General features: G+C 43.1%; 1 protein-coding gene across 1 annotated transcript; it reads left to right on the top strand.

The window, feature by feature from the left end:
- The first annotated feature begins 1,358 nt into the window (after window positions 1–1,358).
- ttll10 (tubulin tyrosine ligase-like family, member 10) lies at window positions 1,359–19,454 on the top strand. Its single transcript, XM_023795865.1, has 12 exons — window positions 1,359–1,389; window positions 2,484–2,649; window positions 3,042–3,160; window positions 4,011–4,131; window positions 4,499–4,584; window positions 5,131–5,299; window positions 7,185–7,356; window positions 9,511–9,651; window positions 10,372–10,488; window positions 14,631–14,724; window positions 18,555–19,149; window positions 19,298–19,454. The coding sequence occupies exons 2-12, from the start codon at window positions 2,561–2,563 to the stop codon at window positions 19,452–19,454; spliced, it is 1,860 nt and encodes a 619-aa protein (XP_023651633.1). The 5' UTR covers window positions 1,359–1,389; window positions 2,484–2,560.
- Window positions 19,455–19,486: the final 32 nt, after the last annotated feature.

Below are 19,486 nucleotides of genomic sequence, written 5' to 3'. Positions count from 1 at the left end.
TGGTTTGTTAAATCTCATGGTGCATCACCATGAAACCATGTAACACCATCAAACAATGGAAGAAACACCAGATAAACTGAAAAAAGGGTGCAGTTCCGTTTAATGGGTCCTGTTGGTGTCAAACACTAGTGTCGACCTTTGCTTTTTTCTATTTGCACTGCCGAAATTTGACTGAAAAATATTAGTGCCATATTACTCAAACTGCAGGCTTTAGATTAGTGATTAAGGATTGTGGGAGCATAGGATTGTTTAGGAAATTGCTATTTACTTTTCATTCCATTTTAATTCGACAAATTTCTTAAATAGTTTTTGCTTGGAAAAAAAAAAGATTTTGATGAAATTTAGCATGTGAATGACAGCACCCAGAGCTTAGAATAATTTTATTTTATTTTTCATTTTTAGCACAAGCCATGTAGCAAATAAATAAACACACACACACATATATATATATATATATATATATCAGAGTGTTTTCTCATGAGCTGTAACGTTTTACTGACTCAGTTATAGCTCGTTGAAGAAGTTAGAAAGAATACTTCTTCATAAGTCTAAGGTCTAAGTTAATCTCGCAAACTACATTTATTACTACGTTTAGTTATGTAAAAACAGTGAGTTGCAAGTCATTTTTTATAATGAAATACAAATGTATGTGTACAACTTATATATAAAACACTGACCTGTTTTTCTGTCTCCTTCGTGAAATAAGCGGAGTACTACCTCTATATGAGGCTCATAAGCAGCACTAAAAAATAATAAATACTCTACAATTTTGGGGAGCATATCTCATGAAGGGAGCCAAGAAAGAGGTCACTGTTATTTAAACATACATATGTATTTCATTACAAAAAACTGAATTGTTATTCCACTTCCTTCACTGTTTTCTTAAAAAATTAATTGTAGTAAAAAATGCAACAAAAAAAATATATATGACATGCAAAACTGGAATTTGAACTATAAGATGAAAAAAATACTCTTTCTGAGTTTTCCAGAAAGCTATAGCTGAGCCATGTAGCTGTAGGAATAGCAAACATTCTCAATTTGCTCCCCATGGTGTAGAAAAGACACTATATCTAAAAGGGAAATAAAAAATACACAAAAAACAAACATCATTTGAGCTCTGGGATGTATGTGTAATTAACATGTTAAATATCATCAAAATGCACATGCCATTAACATGTAACATGTTCTTCAGTATTTGTTATATGTAAATAGCTTAGGAAAGCCGCAGTGCCCAGTATTGCAGCATAACACATAGAATCAAACTACAGTTAGTAACTGTTGCCAAGGAAGCCATATCCTAGGCAACCTGGATTTGTTTACACTCTCACAGTTAATGAGTTCCACACTGAGTACACCCTTTATGTACATCATATATCTCTGGCAGTGCATGTAAGTTTATATGGTGCATTTTTTTTTTATTGAGCTTCAGTTGTTTGGCGTTCTCTGAGGTTATATTCAAAATGAGGCTGAACACCTTTATATTTAAATGCATTAGAAATAACTCACTAGTCAAGTGTTACATTATAGATATTAATGATTTTCAGTTATTTTTCTATTAACTAAGGTTATATATTAGTTGTGTTCTACTCCCATAATTTTCATTGAGGACTTTATTTGTAATGGAAATGGGTTGCAGTTTTAAACAGCTTTGTTTTACTATTTCACTATTACAGACATCTCAACAAATGGGAAAGTAGTTTGGCTATTAAACTGGTTTACTGTGTTTACTAGACAGTTATGTTGCAGTGCAAATAGGTTATTTGATCTATCATGCATTTAACAATTACAAGATTACTTAACAAGATTGTTACATTTCTGTAGGCAATATTGTTTTTCTGTCCTGGGAAAGGAAAAGAATGAAAAATGAACTAATAGATTCAGTTGCGGATACTGCAGAAAATTACTTTTCACTCTCACAGTAAAGCAGAGTAGCAGTAATATGGTTGGAGGACTGTTTGATTCGTAGTCAACTGGATCATTAGAAAGTGATGTGATCAAAAAACTCACCAAGCACAGTGAGGCAGGGATGATGGAGGGGAGTCAGGACTGTGACAATTTACAAACCTCAGATGGAAGAAACATCAAGGTGAAAACAGAGGATGGAACCAAGAACATTGTGGCTTGCAAGGCACAAGATCTGAAGGATGTGGAGGAGAGAGGGGTGATCAGCAGGATGTGGAGGAGAGAGAGAGGGCAGCTTCCTCAAGGGGGCAGCAGTCTTCCAGAAAAAAGTGGGGGTCACTTAGCAATGTAGCAATGTATTTACTATAACCCAGACTACCAATATATCACCTTTAATGGCAGGATAAAAGAATGTGACAACAAAATAAGCAAATAGTTTATTTAGTTTGTGGAGTAATATCTTGAGTAAAAAAACTATTAAAATGTGATTTTTCTGTTTGTCTGTTTTGTGTGTCTGCATGCTTTATGTATATGTGGTACATTGTTTATACTTTACATGGTCATAGATGTTTTAAATGTAGGTACATGCAAGGATAAAAGCCACTCAGATAGAAAAACCAGAAAAGCACCTTCAGGAAACCAGGGAGGGGGCAAACTCATGGCCCGAAGTCTGGGAGGCACGAAACCAAAAGAAGCCAAGGGGAGTGGACCTTTTTTCTTTGTGGGGGGGAGGAATGGAGCCCCCATGTGAGTGTTTACAGATCCTGCATATAACATACTTATATCACGTTTACTGTACTAAAAACTGTTTTCAGAAGACACTGTAATCTGGTTCCCACAATGTAATATATACACGACCCCCCCCACACACACACACAGTGCAAGACAGGATTTGGGCCGATTGGTTTAGACGAGGCAATCAACTGCTAACTAATGATGTAGGTTATGTTTTATCATTTTTACCACATACACATACTTTTTTTTAACACAGTATTATCTGATGTTGTCAGTTTACAAGTTTTCTTGTTTGAGATATTTATCCCCTTCAATGTGGAGAGACAGCCTGTCTGCATAGCCAGCGTGTTTGCACCTATGTGTTAAATGATAATTGATATGTGGGCTTCCTATGTGTTATTTAGAGTAACAGCATATTGTGAGAGCAAAGGGTGGCACCGCCTATATGACAAGAGAAGAAATGACTACATACTCAAGTGGTGTGAGATCAAGTCAAAAATCGCCTACAACAGTTTCAGAGAAGGTAACTTAAACTTTCCTTCACTGACAGGGACTATCGCAGTTTATGTGTACTTGTATGATTTTTCATGGAATATGTGTTCCCAGGGGATGGTATGGTGGCATAGTAGTTGCATTGTTGCTTCACATGTCTGGGTTTGAGTCTTCTATCCTGGTTCTGCGCGTGTGGAGTTTCCTTGCTTCCTTTGTGTTGTAGTAACATAGACATATTCATTTATTGAATGTTGTCACAAAACAACCTTCATATGTAGGCATGTTACTTCCAGGTTCTCCTCCTCCCCCTGTCACCCCAAATCCAAAAATATGTTTAGGTTAATTGGAGTTGCCAAATCATTCCCTGCTTTCTGTCTGTAGGTCCAGACCCCCATGACTCTGCACTGTCACAAAATAGAACCAATATGTACCTTTGAGGGTACAATTGCTTGTCACTGGGGCAGAACTCTCAAGGGTCTGCCAATTGTGCCCTAGCTATAGGTAAATGGACTCTGATGAACCATTGGGTGTAGTTTAATGATGTTTGTAGTTTGGGGAACAAAACCATACCAGGTCTGTACCCTTTATGACAGAGTGGATCTGTTCAGTTTATGATGTGGGGGGGTGGGGGATTAACATTCTAAAAATATAGCTGTGATACCTCCAATATACTCAGATCCAAACAAGTGGTTGGAAATCTCATTTTAAACTAAGTTCTTTAAAACTTGCCCCAGGCAAGGTTTTCTCCAAATATATTTTTAAAACTGGATTTAACTGGAAGTGTCCCGATATTTTAAAATAAACCTGCAGCTGTGATACTGCTTGATTTTGTGACCATAATTTGGACCTGCAGCCACTGATGTGATTCTTGTGATTCGTAGGACAGCAGCTGCTGTATCAGATCCCAAACAACAGTGTGCTGACCACGAAGATTGGGCTCCTGAACAGCTTGAGAGCATTTGACAGGGTCAATAGCAAGCTCCCGCAAGGCTGTGGGCTGAGGTTTGTAAGTCATGTGACTCAGTGAAATAGTGTATTTGCCTAAAACAGGAATAACAAAAGGCTTCCCTGGAGGACCCCCCACCCCCCCCCCCCAAAAAAATGGCAATGCCAGATTAATACATTTGGTTAGACTAAATACTTCATCCTAAGTAAAGTATCAAAACAAAAAGATATTACAATACATGCGCAGTATATGATGGAGGGGTTATTATCTTGTATTTAATAGATACAATGTCTACCATTATGTGCTCCCTCTGGCTTCCTCTGTCATTCATTTAGTTCTGTAACAAATATGAATACTATAAGAGATCTGTTACATTACATTACATATCTCATCTCATCTCATCTCGAATGCTGTGTATCACAGGAAGCTGAAGATGGAGGACTTTATCCCAGAAACATCTCGCATGGATGTTAGAGATGAACAGGAAGCATTCTTTGCACAGCTAGAAGGTGACACAAAACAAAAAAATAGCATTATCAGTATAAGCTAGAAAAAAACAACCTATTTACATAATTTCTTGTCTCAGATTTTGTGCTGAAGAGGAACGTAGCATTAGCTGCATCTCGAACCATTGTGCAGAGCCTGTGCCCATTCCAGAGGAGTTTTTGATGTCATGTTTGTTCACTGAATATGAACAATGATAATACTGTTAAAATTTATTCACATGGTACATGAACAGTGTGTGAAATACAGGGGGGGTCCGACACCCCCGATTAACCCATGAGACACCCTGAAAGCCTCAAAAGCAAAATTTTAAGGGGGTCTCAAGATCAGTATTGCGCAACAATAGGGAGATGGGGACCCCCCCCGAAGATTGACGGGTATTTCACACACTGTATATGAAGCTTTAGCCAGCTGGTTCAAGGTTATTTTGTTTGTTTGGCTGCACTTTCACAATAGCCTGTTTAAACAAATCTTTTCTTGCTGGTAAACTGTTTTTAAGATCACATATGTCTTTTCTCTGTCCCTTCTGGTAACAGCCTATATGAGTGGAGCTCAATCCATTCCATGGATCTGCAAGCCTACAGGACTGAATCAGGGGCAGGGGATCTTCTTGCTGAGGACAGAAGAGGACATCAGGGTCTTTCAAATCCAGCTACAGAGTCTCAAAGACCACCAAACTTCCAGGAAGTCATACCACCAGCAGCCTTATATTGTTCAAAGGTTAGAGAACACATACATACTAGTAAATCAAGTAAATACTTGTCATTAATCCATAATACTCAGCATAACATAGAAGTTATAATTCCAGGCAGAGAATTAATGTGAATAAACACATCTGAGATGTTTTACTCTGTAGTGGTACAAAGAACCCTGAACTGTGCTTCAGGCAATGGTATCTGTCCTCACCTATTGGCTAAGCCTTAAGGGTCTGAACAGCCACTGAGACTTTGTGCAGCTTATGCACAATGGGGAATGCAGGTTTGGATCCAGATGCACAGAAAATCAGATGTGAATTAACTGGAATTAAGAAGAAAGGGAAAACGAGGAAATGGGAACCAGAATGAAGTTAAGGTGAAGAATCAGGGAGCACAGGATAAAGATGGGAAATTAAGTCTGGAACAGAGAAGATAGATAGAATCAGACATCCTAGACTAAGATATTAAACCAACTGGCCAGGGACTCTACTCAACAAAGATTTGGGAAATTACACTACATTGTCAAGCTGTTTATATAGACAGGCAAGCTTGTTGAATCACAAATGTTGTCCATGATGAGCACAACCATGCAGAGATGACTTCACCTGTGAAACTGGACGTGATGTAATATGCCCCTGATGGGTGGTGTTGGATCCAGAAGAATGGAACTGTGATCAGACTTGACCCTAAGGAGGGGCCCCCTTATTCTTAGGAGATAATCAAAGAGGGTTAGCCTGTTGGAATTTTACAATGTCTCCTGGAACATCATTAACATGCTCCATAAAATCACCAAGCGTGTTTACTAATCCAAAAGGCATGATGCTCGTAATGCCTAGTGGTCATTTGGATCTCCATCTTCCATTCGTCACCCCGCTCCAGCTGGACTAGGTGGTATGCTCTACATAGATCATGCTTAGTGTAGATATTCATACTGTAGACTTTCTAGACAGTGCTTAGGGTCAATGGGGAGGGGATAGTGACTCTTTGCTTTCCATAAAACATGATGACAGATACACAGGTGAGAGCAAGTTTTTGGGGGAGTGCAGGGTTGGGCGGGGTTTAGCACCCCTGTAAAATTCAGGTTTAAGAGCCTTGCTGAACCCTCTCACTCTCCCAGTTAGGTGATTTGAACCAGCAACCTTCTGGTCATGGACACAGAGCCACACAATTCTGGAGGGAGAAAGTGGCTTTTTTTCTCTATGTCTCTAGTGTAAGCAGACAAATCAGTCCCTAGGACCTTCATGACTAAAATGTAATAAATTTAACTAAAACAGTTAAATTTGAAAATATGTGTGATAAGTGCTAGCAGTATTTTGACTAGTCGTGAACTATACTTTCACAAATCCTAAAGAATTTTTGCTAATCCTTTACATTAACTGCATCTTCATAATACATTTATAGAACATTCATGAGCAGCATAGTATGTTAGAATGTCAAGGCATACCTTAACATCCTAACATACCTTAACAACTTCAACATACATTAATAACAAACATTATATGATAATTGCAATCATTATAATCATACAATCGCATGTTGTTTGTCATACCATTGTATGCTTAAAACCAACTGTGAATAGTACAGTGGCTGAGTAGTTAGTGTCGATGCCTCACATCCACAGGGTTGGGCAACACAAGTCCCACCTCTCCCTTGTGTGTGTAGAGTTTGCATGCCTGTAGTGTGTGACTAGCGGCTGACTGACGTACCATCCTGGGTGGACCTCCAGCCTTGTGCCCCTGGCTGCCTGGAATGAGCTCCAGGATCCCCTGTGGATAGGTGAAGTTAATTGTTGAATGCGAACAGCTAAAACCATAAACCTCTCCTCTAATGATGAAGGGTAAATAATTTTGAGGATTTGGGGGTGTGATTATGATATTGAGATTCTTTGTGATTTGTCTATTTTTTACCAGGTACATCCAGAACCCTCTGCTTCTCAAGGGCAGGAAGTTCGATGTGCGATCCTACCTTCTCATTGCTTGTACTACACCCTACATAGTGTTCTTTCGACATGGATATGTACGACTGACCTGTGACATCTATGATCCAAACTCCAGCAACCTTTCTACACATTTAACCAATCAGGTACAGTACACTGCCCTAGGAATTGTTATTCTGACAGATAAAATTATCATGCACTTTAATTTCTCTGTTGTCTAAAAATAACTGATTTTGTTGTAAAGGTTAAAATGTAATTAATCAAATGTTCAGTTGGCTATTTATTTTCTGTTTGAAACACCCAAACAATTTGCAGAAACATTCCTAATCATATTCTAGTTGAAATTCTGACATTCATGAGAGGCTAACCAAACACAAATCGATTTCTGTTTTGCTTACATGAGCAAACAAACTCAGCTTGTTAACAAACTCGTGCTCACAGATATATTAACGTGGGTTTCCCTTGGAATTATAAGCATTTTGGAGACCCCTGTCCCTGGTCAAACACATTACTTTGAAAGCTCAGATTCTTGGGAAAAATCTATATAAATCTTGTCTCGATTCAGTGATTTTGACTGGTCACCAGCTTTTCCCATGCCACCTCCAGCTTACCCAGTCTTGAAAAGAGCAAGTAAAAGTATAAAAGTGCCCTACCTATGTTTCATTGTAGGTTTTTTCTGCTTAATTCGATTCTTGGCTTTAAAAGTTTTAAAAATCATTCCTGGCACTTTCTGTGATGACGGATGTTGTAAACAAACAGGAAGTGCACTGTTCCCCAAGCGACCATACTGAAAAGCTAACAAATGTTATTAATATTTTTTTAATTTACTGACTATATGTCTGGAAAATGTTTTCCAATGGTTAGAAACTTTTGTATTAAAATAATGAAAAAGTTTTTGGCTGGATTATTTAATGTTTTTTTATATTTTTAATGTTTTTGTTGAAACTTCTGAAATTTGGAAATTAGCAGCTGTACCACATATGGGTCAATTAGGGGGCAGGAAAGACATATGCGATCTTAAGTTATTGCCTTCCAAAAGAAACAAAAACAGTTACAGTAAATACTAAAAGACAGCTGTCACCTATGCATAGAGCTTTTTGTCTTACACTTTTAGGAAGGGGTTCCCTCTCTTCATCCAAGTGGGTGTTCACAACCTTCTTTATTGAATCTTTTGCATCATACTGTACAAGCTACTATGACTATATGTGAGATTTTTAAATATATGTTCAATGTTATATTTTGTATGAAAAATTACTTTCATACATGTATATAAGCCTGTCACGATCAGTCCCTGCCTTGTCCCTTGCTGTCTGTCCCATTTGGCCAGCAGGTGGAGCCAGCCATCCTGTTCTTTCCTCTGTTTTTCCTGAGGTTTAGCATCATTACTTTTTCTGATTGTTTTCCCCTGTTTCCCGGGCCACCGCATGGCTGAGCGAATGGCTAACATTTGTGCATACAGCATTTTGGAGATTATAATAATTAATTTTACTTTGACACTTGACTCGACATCATGATTATTATGTTCCATGTGATTATGCACCCCAGTATTTGTCCTGGGGAATGTTCCACAAAGCAGGATTTCTCAGTTAGTTTGGTTAACTTAAGATTGAATTTATGATTGTCCAATAGGAATGCTCCTTACCTTACTCTTATAGGACAATCATGACTTCCAGCTAGAACATACCCTGGTTTACCCTGCCTGTGTCCTGCCTTGTAGCTTTGTCTTGTGTCCTGGTATCTCCTAGTGTTCGAGTTCATACCTAGTGTCTGGTCAGTTGTTAATGGCCCACACCTGTCTGTCATCTAGTCCTCTTTTATGTGTGTGTGTGTGCGTGTGTGTGTGTGTGTGTGCCTGCTCTTGCCTTGTTCCTCTGTTGGTAATTGAATGTGCTGTAGGTGTTGAACATGAATGTGGTTCCTGCCTGTGGTATCTGTATGTGTTCCTTCAGTGTTGCTTGTATGCTAGTTCTAGCCTTTGTTAGTTTGTCTGCCTGCCATGGCTTAGACCCTCTGTGGCCCTTTTTGTTTCTTGTTCTCAAAAGTTTCTTTGAATTAAGGTTCCCTGTGTCCTGAAAGCTGCCTCATGGATCGTCCATCGTTCCCCATCATAACAAAACCTACACAGACGATACTCAAACCTCGTCATTTACCATATCTGGGGTCTAGGACTGACTATATTCTACATATAGATACTGTAGTAACATATGAATTTGAGCAATTTTACAATCATGTCCTAATTTTGCTGTTTAATCTTTTCCTTTTTCACCCCATTCTCTTTTTCCTTATTTATTCCTGATCAGTACATACAGAAGAAGCATCCACAGTATAAAGTGTTTAAGGAGGATACAGTTTGGTCCATGGAGTCCCTCAATGTCCATCTCAACCAGCATCACTGTCAGGATAAGGCCCTCTCACAAGACTGGGTCTTTGGAGCTTTTACAGTGAGTGTAGACAAAGCAGGGCTAATTATAACAAAATTGTATTTGTGCCTATTAATTTGTGTACATTCGCGTGTGAATGTCTTTGTATTCAAACCATGAAAATCAAGATACCATGAACCATGGCTTTCCAAGACTAGGTACTGTGCAGAAGCCAAAAACAGCTTGTGCACCAATGAATTGCACATTTATTATCATTTTTACTTAAATTTTATTTTAGGTGTGGAAAAAGTAAAAAAAAATATTGTGCATATACACAAACAAAATCTAGTTTCCTCTTTCTTTCCAAGTGGGAAAGCTAATGGTGCTGCATAATTTTTAAACTAAAAACGCTTTTCAGTTGAGATAAGCCTAAATTTGCCATTACAGACTAGCTAGAATATTTTTAGGTTTGTAGCCTAGTGGTTGTAAAGGAATGGATTGAAATGTAATGGAATAAAAAAAAATACATGGTTTTAAGCATACAATGGTACGACACAGTGAGGGAAAACAACATATATTTGCTGTATATATGAACAAGAACTGTGTTTTCTGTGTGATTGAACACACAACAATGTTTATTCATAGGGAAACATGGGGAGTGTATTTGGAAAGAAGCAAAGACAAGTGTTTTATAGAGGATAACCATAAGCAAGGTGATAGAAAGGCCCAAGTGGGTGGAGACAATTGATTAAAAATAATCAATCAGGGTTAATAATGCTGTTTTTCTTGTGTGATACAAAGAAGCGCATGCAGCAGATTGTAATGCAGTGCTTCATGGCAGTGAAGAACAAGCTGAATAGAAAGCTTGGCTACTTTGACCTCATTGGCTGTGACTTCCTGATCGATGAAGACTTTAAGGTAAGGGATCCCAGCACCTGCTGATTCAATGCTCTTTAATTAAAGATTAGGAACAGGATCATCAGGAGGACTGAATAATCTTTTTAGTCAGGATTAGCTGTGATGTAATTTGCAGTTACATATTTAAAACCACTAACTGATGTATGAAAAAGATATAATCATCTTAATGTCTGGACACCACTTTGGTTCTTCTCTGTAATCAAATCAAATCAAATAGTTGTCAAAATTGTCAATTCCATATATTTTCATAACATACAAGGGGATCGAAATGCTGTTCCTCTCTCGTCTTTGCCATACAGTATAAAAAACAAAAAAGTATAAAGTACAAACATATAAGACATAAGATAAATACGATAAAACTAAAATAAGTAAACCTCTTACAGTATACAGCGCAATATACAATATACAGATCGTAGTGCAAAAAACAGCATAAGAAACAGTAACTGATTTAAAGTGAGGAAGTACATTCTGGAGCAGCTTTTGAGTGCAAAAAAGACAGTTGGCAGGTAGTTCCTTGGTAGGTAGTGACTGGTTATTGTCCAGGGGCAGGGGGCAAGGGGGGATGGTAGTGGACAGAGTTCAGCATCCTGACGGCTTGGTGGATGAAGCTGTTGGACAGTCTTGCAGGGTGGGCCTGGAGTCTCCGGTACCTTTTCCCTGAGGGGAGGAGGCTGAAGAGGGAGTGTAAGGGGTGAGAAGATATATCAGCAATGCTGGTGGCTCTACGGTTGAGGCGGGTGTGGAATATGTCCTTGAGGGAGGGCAGTGGGGCACCGATGATCTTACTCACTGCATCCACTACGTTTTGCAAGGATTTCCTACAGGAGGCAGTGCAGCCTCCATACCACAGAGAGGCAGCTGGTGAGGATGCTCTCGATTGAGCCCCGGTAGAATGAGCACATGATGAGGGGTGGGACTCCTGCTCTCCTCATTTTGCGTACGAAGTAGAGGCGGGTTTGAGCTTTCTTGGTGTTGTCTGACCAGGAGAGGTCCCCAGAAATGTAATGTTATTGTCTTATGGATTGTTAAATTTTCAAAGCTAATGTTTTTAACAATAATCGATCCTTTATTGTCCCCATAGGGAAAATCTTCTTTTATGCCTCCCTCAACTTGCTCTTTGTAGAGCAAGCTGTCAACAAAGGGCAGCTACCTGTTGGGGCGCCCAGGGAGCTGGGGGTTAAGGGCCTTGCTTGAGGGAGGCATAGAGACAATTTCCCCATGGGGATCAACAAAGTATGTATTATTAAAAAAGTAACACCTTAACAGCAGTTCTTCCCAATTCTTCTTCTTTATAATGAGCTTTATATTGACCTAGGGATTGCATACAACTGACCAATCAAACCATTGTAGTTGTGTTGGTGGGCAAACTCTCCTGGAGCCGACACCTTATCGTGATGGAGGGGTTTGCGTGCTCCAATGATCCCAGGAGCTAAGTTGCCCGGGGCTTTATGCCCCTGGTAGGGTCACCCAAGGCAAACAAGTCCTGGGTGAGGAACCAGACAAAGTGTGGCTCATTAGACCCCTTATGATGAGTTTTAACATAGATCCATGTTTTCCCTCGCCTGGAAGCAGGTCACCGGGCCCCCCCCCGGAGCCAGGCCTGGGGGTGGGGCTTGAAGGCGAGCGCTTGGTGGCCAGGCCTGCACCCATGGGGTCTGGTCGGGCACAGCCCCAAGAAGGCATGTGGGTCCCCCCTCCAATGGGCTCACCACCTGTAGGAGGGGCCATAGGGGTCGGGTGCAGTGTGAGTTGGGCAGTGGCCGAAGGCAGGGACCTTGGTGGTCTGATCCTCGGCTGCAGAAGTTAGCTCTAGGGACATGGAATGCCCCCCCCCGATCTGAACCCGAATGATGTTTTGTTGTTATTGGACTTCTGTGCTCGTCACGGATTGTCCATAATGAACACCATGTTCAAGCATAAGGGTGTCCATATGTGCACTTGGCACCAGGACACCCTAGGCCGCAGTTCGATGATTGACTTTGTAGTCGTGTCATTGGACTTGTGGCCACATGTATTGGACACTCGAGTGAGGAGAGGGGCGGAGCTGTCAACCGATCACCACCTGGTGGTGGGTTGGCTCCGCTGGTGGGGGAGGAAGCCGGTCAGACCTGGCAGACCCAAGGATATAGTGCAGGTCTGCTGGGAACGTCTGGCAGAATCCCCTGTCAGAAGGAACTTCAACTCCTACCTCCGGCAGAACTTCGCCCATGACCCGGGGAAGGCGGAGGACATTGAGTCCGAATGGGCCATGTTCTGCGCCTCCATTGTGGAGGCGGCAGACCGGAGCTGTGGTCATAAGGTGGTCAGTGCCTGTCGCTGCAGCAGTCCCCGAACCTGCTGGTGGACACGAGGTGAGGGATGCCTTCAAGCTGAAGGAGTCCTATAGGGCCATTTTGGCCTGTGGGACTCCCTTAGGGAGTCCTGTGGGGGGTGCTCCGGGAGTATTTGGTGCCGGGCTTCCTTATATGGGCTATTCGGTCCCTGTACGACCAGTGCCAGAGCTTGGTCCGCATGGTCAGCAATAAGTCAGACTTGTTTCCGGTGAGGGTTGGACTCTGCCAGGACTGCCCTTTGACACCGATTCTGTTCATAACTTTTACGGACAGAATTTCTAGGCGCAGCCAGGGTGTTGAGGGTGTCCGGTTTGGTGACTTCAGGATTAGGTCTCTGCTTTTTGCAGATGATGTGGTTCTGTTGGCCTCATCAGACCGTGACCTTCGGCTCTCACTGGAGCAGTTCGCAGCCGAGTGTGATTCGGCTGGAATGAAAATCAGCACCTCCAAATCCGAGACCATGGTCCTCAGCCGGAAAAGGGTGGATTGTTCTCTCTGGGTCAGGGAGGAGGTCCTTCCCCAAGTGGAGGAGTTTAAATATCTCAGGGTCTTGTTCACGAGTGAGGGAAGGATGGAGCGGGAGATCGACAGGTGGATCGGTGCGGCGTCAGCAGTGATGCGGGCGCTGCATCGGTCTGTCATGGTGAAGAAGGAGCTGAGCCAAAAGGCAAAGCTCTCGATTTACCAGTCGATCTACGTTCCTACCCTCACCTATGGTCACAAGCTGTGGGTAGTGACTGAAAGAACGAGATCGCGAGTGCAAGAGAGGGAAAAAAAACATGCTTATGCAGTTTAACCTTAATACAATAATATTATAGGTGAATCATGGACGACATATCTGAATCTCAGGATGATCAGTCCATACATGTTCAGAATCAATCAATACTTCAATCACCTCATACAGTAAGTATGACAGTAACAGTAGGACAATGATTAATTCTAGGCAACGTAGTCGTCCGTAAGTGCGTCCTAATACACCATGTTACTGTGTTGTACATATACAGGGAAGAATAACATTGCACTTACTGTATGCCGTACTTCTGTGTGTAATACCAAATGGTGCTACTTCAATTGAATTCTGTGCTGTGTTCCATTTCCCTTGGAGGTTGGAACTCGGGAACTGGGAATGACGTCAGAAAGCCATTTACAGTAGCAGTACCAGGGCCCCATTTCAAAAAGTAAGATTTCTTGCATACCTGGATAACTTGTCAGATTTAATTTACCCCAGTTTAAATGGCCTTTATCTTTATTCATTTACATTTAGCCCAGACTACCTTAAATCCGACAAGCTTTCTGCATATGCAAGAAATCCTGCTTAATGAAACTGGCTCCGGTTCTAGGCTGGCTATTTGTTAGCTACTGTTAGCAACATCAGAGGATAACAACACATTATCCGGTATTTTGCGTAGCAACACATCCGCTGATAGGTTGCACAGTACTGTGTGTACGACCGACCGATTTAATGAGCCACAAATAAGACATATGTGCTAATAAACAGTATAAAACAACAATTTTCACTTCTGTTGATATAGGGGCAGCCATCTTGGATTCTGAGCTCAGGGTTGTGTCGATTCCTCCAGGTTCATGAGTTGGAATTCTGACTTCAGGGGGCATTCCGGTTGAAATGTCCAACTAGGAACTCGGAATTTAGGAGTTACAAGTTGAAATGGAATGCCGCCTGAAGTCAGAATTCCGACATTAGTTCTTTGGTAGACAGTGTGTTAGGTTTAGGGATACTGTGGTATTCATGAGGAGCACTGTGCAGAGAGTGGTGTGTGTGTCGCCCCTTCATCCTCGGGCTGGCTCTAGGTGTGGCTCCTGGAGATGAACTGCAACCCCGCACTGCACAGCAGCTGCAGGGTGCTGAAGGAGACAGTGCCTGCTGCTGTTTTTGAGACCCTGGGTGAGTCCAATGAAAACCGCATGCAGACAGAGGCTTTACTTTTACCTCTTTTATTATTTAATGACCAACAATTGAATGTATTTTTTCTAAATATTTACAGATGTAATAATTTTGTAAATGCAGAGATATAAAGTAACGTTTGTTTACATACATATTGGGTGGACCAGCAGCTCAGTTGGAGGAACGATCAGTACAAATCTGTGGGGATTGGGGTATGAATCCTACCCCTGCTGTGTGTGTGTGTGTGTATGTGTGTTTCACAACATGTTTTGCCAGTTTCCTCAAGAACTCCAGTTTCCTGCACTTGGGTAACATTTTCCAACAGAAAATCTACTAACATGTCATCTCAGCTCTTCTGCAGCAGTTCTTAGAATGACTGTGGGCAGCTTTGCTTTGAAACCTCTGTCCAGTTCATCTGATACATGTTCTTTGGGATTAATCTCTGCAAACTGGGCAGACCAAGCCATTAGTTTGACTTGTCCTTCGCTTTCCTTATTTGCCAGATAGTACTTGCAGAATTTTGAGGTATGTTTTGTGTTTTCATCTTGCTGAAGAATGAAGCATAGATTTGGTCAAGGTCACCAGCTATCTCTGCAGCAAAGAAACTCCAGTCAATAACACAATCTGTCATGTATTCATGCTTTCTGCGTCTTACAAATAAATGGTAGTTGAACCTAAACATTTCAAGTTTTCATTAGTCCAGAAGATCGACTTCTACTCCTTTGCATACAATTTAAAGCATGGATAATCATGGTTTCAGGGATACTCAAACTTGTAACTTTTTAACTTCTGCAGTATTTGATGCTCTGACAAAAACCAAAAACCGAACAATTTGTTCCAAGTAAATAGTGCTATAATATTTTCATTTTCTTAAATTAATTTTTTTAGATATTTGTTCTGCAGTAATGCCATGCTGTCCACTGTGCTGTTCTGCAGTAATGCCATGCTGTCCACTGTGCTGTTCAGCAGTAATGCCATGCTGTCCGCTGTGCTGTTCTGCAGTAATGCCATGCTGTCCGCTGTGCTGTTCTGCAGTAATGCCATGCTGTCCGCTGTGCTGTTCTGCAGTAATGCCATGCTGTCCGCTGTGCTGTTCTGCAGTAATGCCATGCTGTCCGCTGTGCTGTTCTGCAGTAACTTCATGCTGTCCGCTGTGTTGTTCTGCAGTAATGCCATGCTGTCCACTGTGCTGTTCTGCAGTAATACCATGCTGTCCACTGTGCTGTTCTGCAGTAATGCCATGCTGTCCGCTGTGCTGTTCTGCAGTAATGCCATGCTGTCCACTGTGCTGTTCTGCAGTAATGCCATGCTGTCTGCTGTGCTGTTCTGCAGTAACTTCATGCTGTCCGCTGTGTTGTTCTGCAGTAATGCCATGCTGTCTGCTGTGCTGTTCTGCAGTAACTTCATGCTGTCTGCTGTGCTGTTCTGCAGTAATGCCATGCTGTCCGCTGTGCTGTTCTGCAGTAATGCCATGCTGTCCGCTGTGTTGTTCTGCAGTAATGCCATGCTGTCCACTGTGCTGTTCTGCAGTAATACCATGCTGTCCACTGTGCTGTTCTGCAGTAATGCCATGCTGTCCGCTGTGCTGTTCTGCAGTAATGCCATGCTGTCCGCTGTGCTGTTCTGCAGTAATGCCATGCTGTCCGCTGTGCTGTTCAGCAGTAATGCCATGCTGTCCACTGTGCTGTTCTGCAGTAGCTTCATGCTGTCTGCTGTGCTGTTCAGCAGTAATGCCATGCTGTCCGCTGTGCTGTTCAGCAGTAATGCCATGCTGTCCGCTGTGCTGTTCTGCAGTAATGCCATGCTGTCTGCTGTGCTGTTCAGCAGTAGCTTCATGCTGTCCGCTGTGCTGTTCTGCAGTAATGCCATGCTGTCCGCTGTGCTGTTCTGCAGTAATGCCATGCTGTCCGCTGTGCTGTTCTGCAGTAATGCCATGCTGTCCGCTGTGCTGTTCTGCAGTAATGCCATGCTGTCCGCTGTGCTGTTCTGCAGTAATGCCATGCTGTCCGCTGTGTTGTTCTGCAGTAATGCCATGCTGTCCGCTGTGCTGTTCTGCAGTAATGCCATGCTGTCCGCTGTGCTGTTCTGCAGTAATGCCATGCTGTCCGCTGTGCTGTTCTGCAGTAATGCCATGCTGTCTGCTGTGCTGTTCAGCAGTAGCTTCATGCTGTCCGCTGTGCTGTTCTGCAGTAATGCCATGCTGTCCGCTGTGCTGTTCTGCAGTAATGCCATGCTGTCCGCTGTGCTGTTCTGCAGTAATACCATGCTATCCGCTGTGCTGTTCTGCAGTAATGCCATGCTGTCCGCTGTGCTGTTCAGCAGTAACTTCATGCTGTCTGCTGTGCTGTTCTGCAGTAATGCCATGCTGTCCACTGTGCTGTTCTGCAGTAATGCCATGCTGTCCGCTGTGCTGTTCTGCAGTAATGCCATGCTGTCCACTGTGCTGTTCTGCAGTAATGCCATGCTGTCCGCTGTGCTGTTCTGCAGTAATGCCATGCTGTCCGCTGTGCTGTTCTGCAGTAATGCCATGCTGTCCGCTGTGCTGTTCAGCAGTAACTTCATGCTGTCTGCTGTGCTGTTCTGCAGTAATGCCATGCTGTCCACTGTGCTGTTCTGCAGTAATGCCATGCTGTCCGCTGTGCTGTTCTGCAGTAATGCCATGCTGTCCGCTGTGCTGTTCTGCAGTAATGCCATGCTGTCCGCTGTGCTGTTCAGCAGTAACTTCATGCTGTCTGCTGTGCTGTTCTGCAGTAATGCCATGCTGTCCACTGTGCTGTTCTGCAGTAACTTCATGCTGTCCACTGTGCTGTTCTGCAGTAACTTCATGCTGTCTGCTGTGCTGTTCTGCAGTAATGCCATGCTGTCCACTGTGCTGTTCTGCAGTAATGCCATGCTGTCCACTGTGCTGTTCTGCAGTAACTTCATGCTGTCCACTGTGCTGTTCTGCAGTAATGCCATGCTGTCCACTGTGCTATTCTGCAGTAACTTCATGCTGTCCACTGTGCTGTTCTGCAGTAATGCCATGCTGTCCACTGTGCTGTTCAGCAGTAACCTCATGCTGTCCACTGTGCTGTTCTGCAGTAATGCCATGCTGTCCACTGTGCTGTTCTGCAGTAATGCCATGCTGTCCACTGTGCTGTTCTGCAGTAACTTCATGCTGTCCACTGTGCTGTTCTGCAGTAACTTCATGCTGTCCACTGTGCTGTTCTGCAGTAACTTCATGCTGTCCGCTGTGCTGTTCTGCAGTAATGCCATGCTGTCCACTGTGCTGTTCTGCAGTAATGCCATGCTGTCCACTGTGCTGTTCTGCAGTAATGCCATGCTGTCCACTGTGCTGTTCTGCAGTAATGCCATGCTGTCCACTGTGCTGTTCAGCAGTAACTTCATGCTGTCCACTGTGCTGTTCTGCAGTAATGCCATGCTGTCCACTGTGCTGTTCTGCAGTAATGCCATGCTGTCCACTGTGCTGTTCTGCAGTAGCTTCATGCTGTCTGCTGTGCTGTTCTGCAGTAATGCCATGCTGTCCGCTGTGCTGTTCTGTAGTAGCTTCATGCTGTCTGCTGTGCTGTTCTGCAGTAATGCCATGCTGTCCACTGTGCTGTTCTGCAGTAACTTCATGCTATCTGCTGTGCTGTTCTGCAGTAACTTCATGCTGTCCACTGTGCTGTTCTGCAGTAATGCCATGCTGTCCGCTGTGTTGTTCTGCAGTAATGCAATGCTGTCTGCTGTTCCTTATTGTCAGCTTTACCACAGACAGAGTTTGCTGGGAGTCCCAGGGTTCAGGCGTCCAGGGCTTGATCTTAAATAATGTGTCACTTTTCCTCTCTAAGACATAACCTTGGAGATCTTCAATAAGTGCCGCTGCGGCCTCCCTGTGTTCCCACTGTCCAGCCAGAGGGAGTTTGTCCTGCTCTACAGTGGAGAGGATAAGCCTGCCCTCCCTCCGGGCAGCAATGTGCGGGGGCCTGCCCTCCCCCAGGGCAGCAATGTGCGGGGGCCTGCCCTCCCCAAGGGCAGCAATGCGCGGGGGCCTGCCCTCCCACAGGGCAGCAATGTGCGAGGGCCTGCCCTCCCCCAGGGCAGCAATGCACAGGGGCCTGCCCTCCCACAGGGCAGCAATATGCGGGGGCCCGCCCTCAGGCATGTGGGACATCCTGGAAGGACACCAAGGAGGGAGGCCGGCCTCAGAAGGCCTGCTATGGTGCAGCACAACCAAGCTGAGAAAACTCTTAAGCTCCCCCAGCACTGCATAAAGATGCCTCCTAATGCCAAGACAACTTCTACTGACAAAAGCACTGTGATCTCCAGGCCTGTACCCACTTTCTCCATGGCATCTCACTCCACAACCCAGCACTGGAAATCCAAACCTCATCTTCTAAGTAAATCCCATTCAAAACTGGCTCAGGTCCAGCAGCACTCACAAGTGTGAGTGGCAAAGGGTCACAACTATGAAGCACATAGTTACAATTTTTTAAATCTGTACACTATTGTTTATGTTCTGCACCGCTGTGTATTTTAGTTTCCTTTTTCATGCTTTTGACCTGTATTCTTATATTCTTTTATTTCTGTAAAGCAAGTTGAATGCTAGGGTCATAATCAGCAGGATCCACAATCATTTGCTTGCCGACCAACGACCGGAGCAGTATCGCTTTGCACCTAAGAAGTCTACCATCGACTGCATCCCGGCACTGAGGGTTGTCATCAAGTGCAACCATCTCTTTGAGCCTTAACACAGCCTGAACATTGGTACATAACCTATGTG

This window comes from Paramormyrops kingsleyae, chromosome 18, assembly GCF_048594095.1.
Source record: "Paramormyrops kingsleyae isolate MSU_618 chromosome 18, PKINGS_0.4, whole genome shotgun sequence".
NCBI classification, from domain to species: domain Eukaryota; kingdom Metazoa; phylum Chordata; class Actinopteri; order Osteoglossiformes; family Mormyridae; genus Paramormyrops; species Paramormyrops kingsleyae.
Note: the sequence above shows the minus strand (reverse complement) of the source record. Positions and strands in the feature narration are given on the sequence as shown.

Bases quoted from the DNA above. Each gene is read 5' to 3' on its own strand.
- ttll10 (XM_023795865.1), top strand. From the start codon at position 2,561: ATGGCCCGAAGTCTGGGAGGCACGAAACCAAAAGAAGCCAAGGGGAGT. The intron at 3,161-4,010 runs GTAACTTAAACT...TGTGATTCGTAG, and splicing joins CTACAACAGTTTCAGAGAAG to GACAGCAGCTGCTGTATCAG. The intron at 4,132-4,498 runs GTTTGTAAGTCA...TGTGTATCACAG, and splicing joins CCGCAAGGCTGTGGGCTGAG to GAAGCTGAAGATGGAGGACT.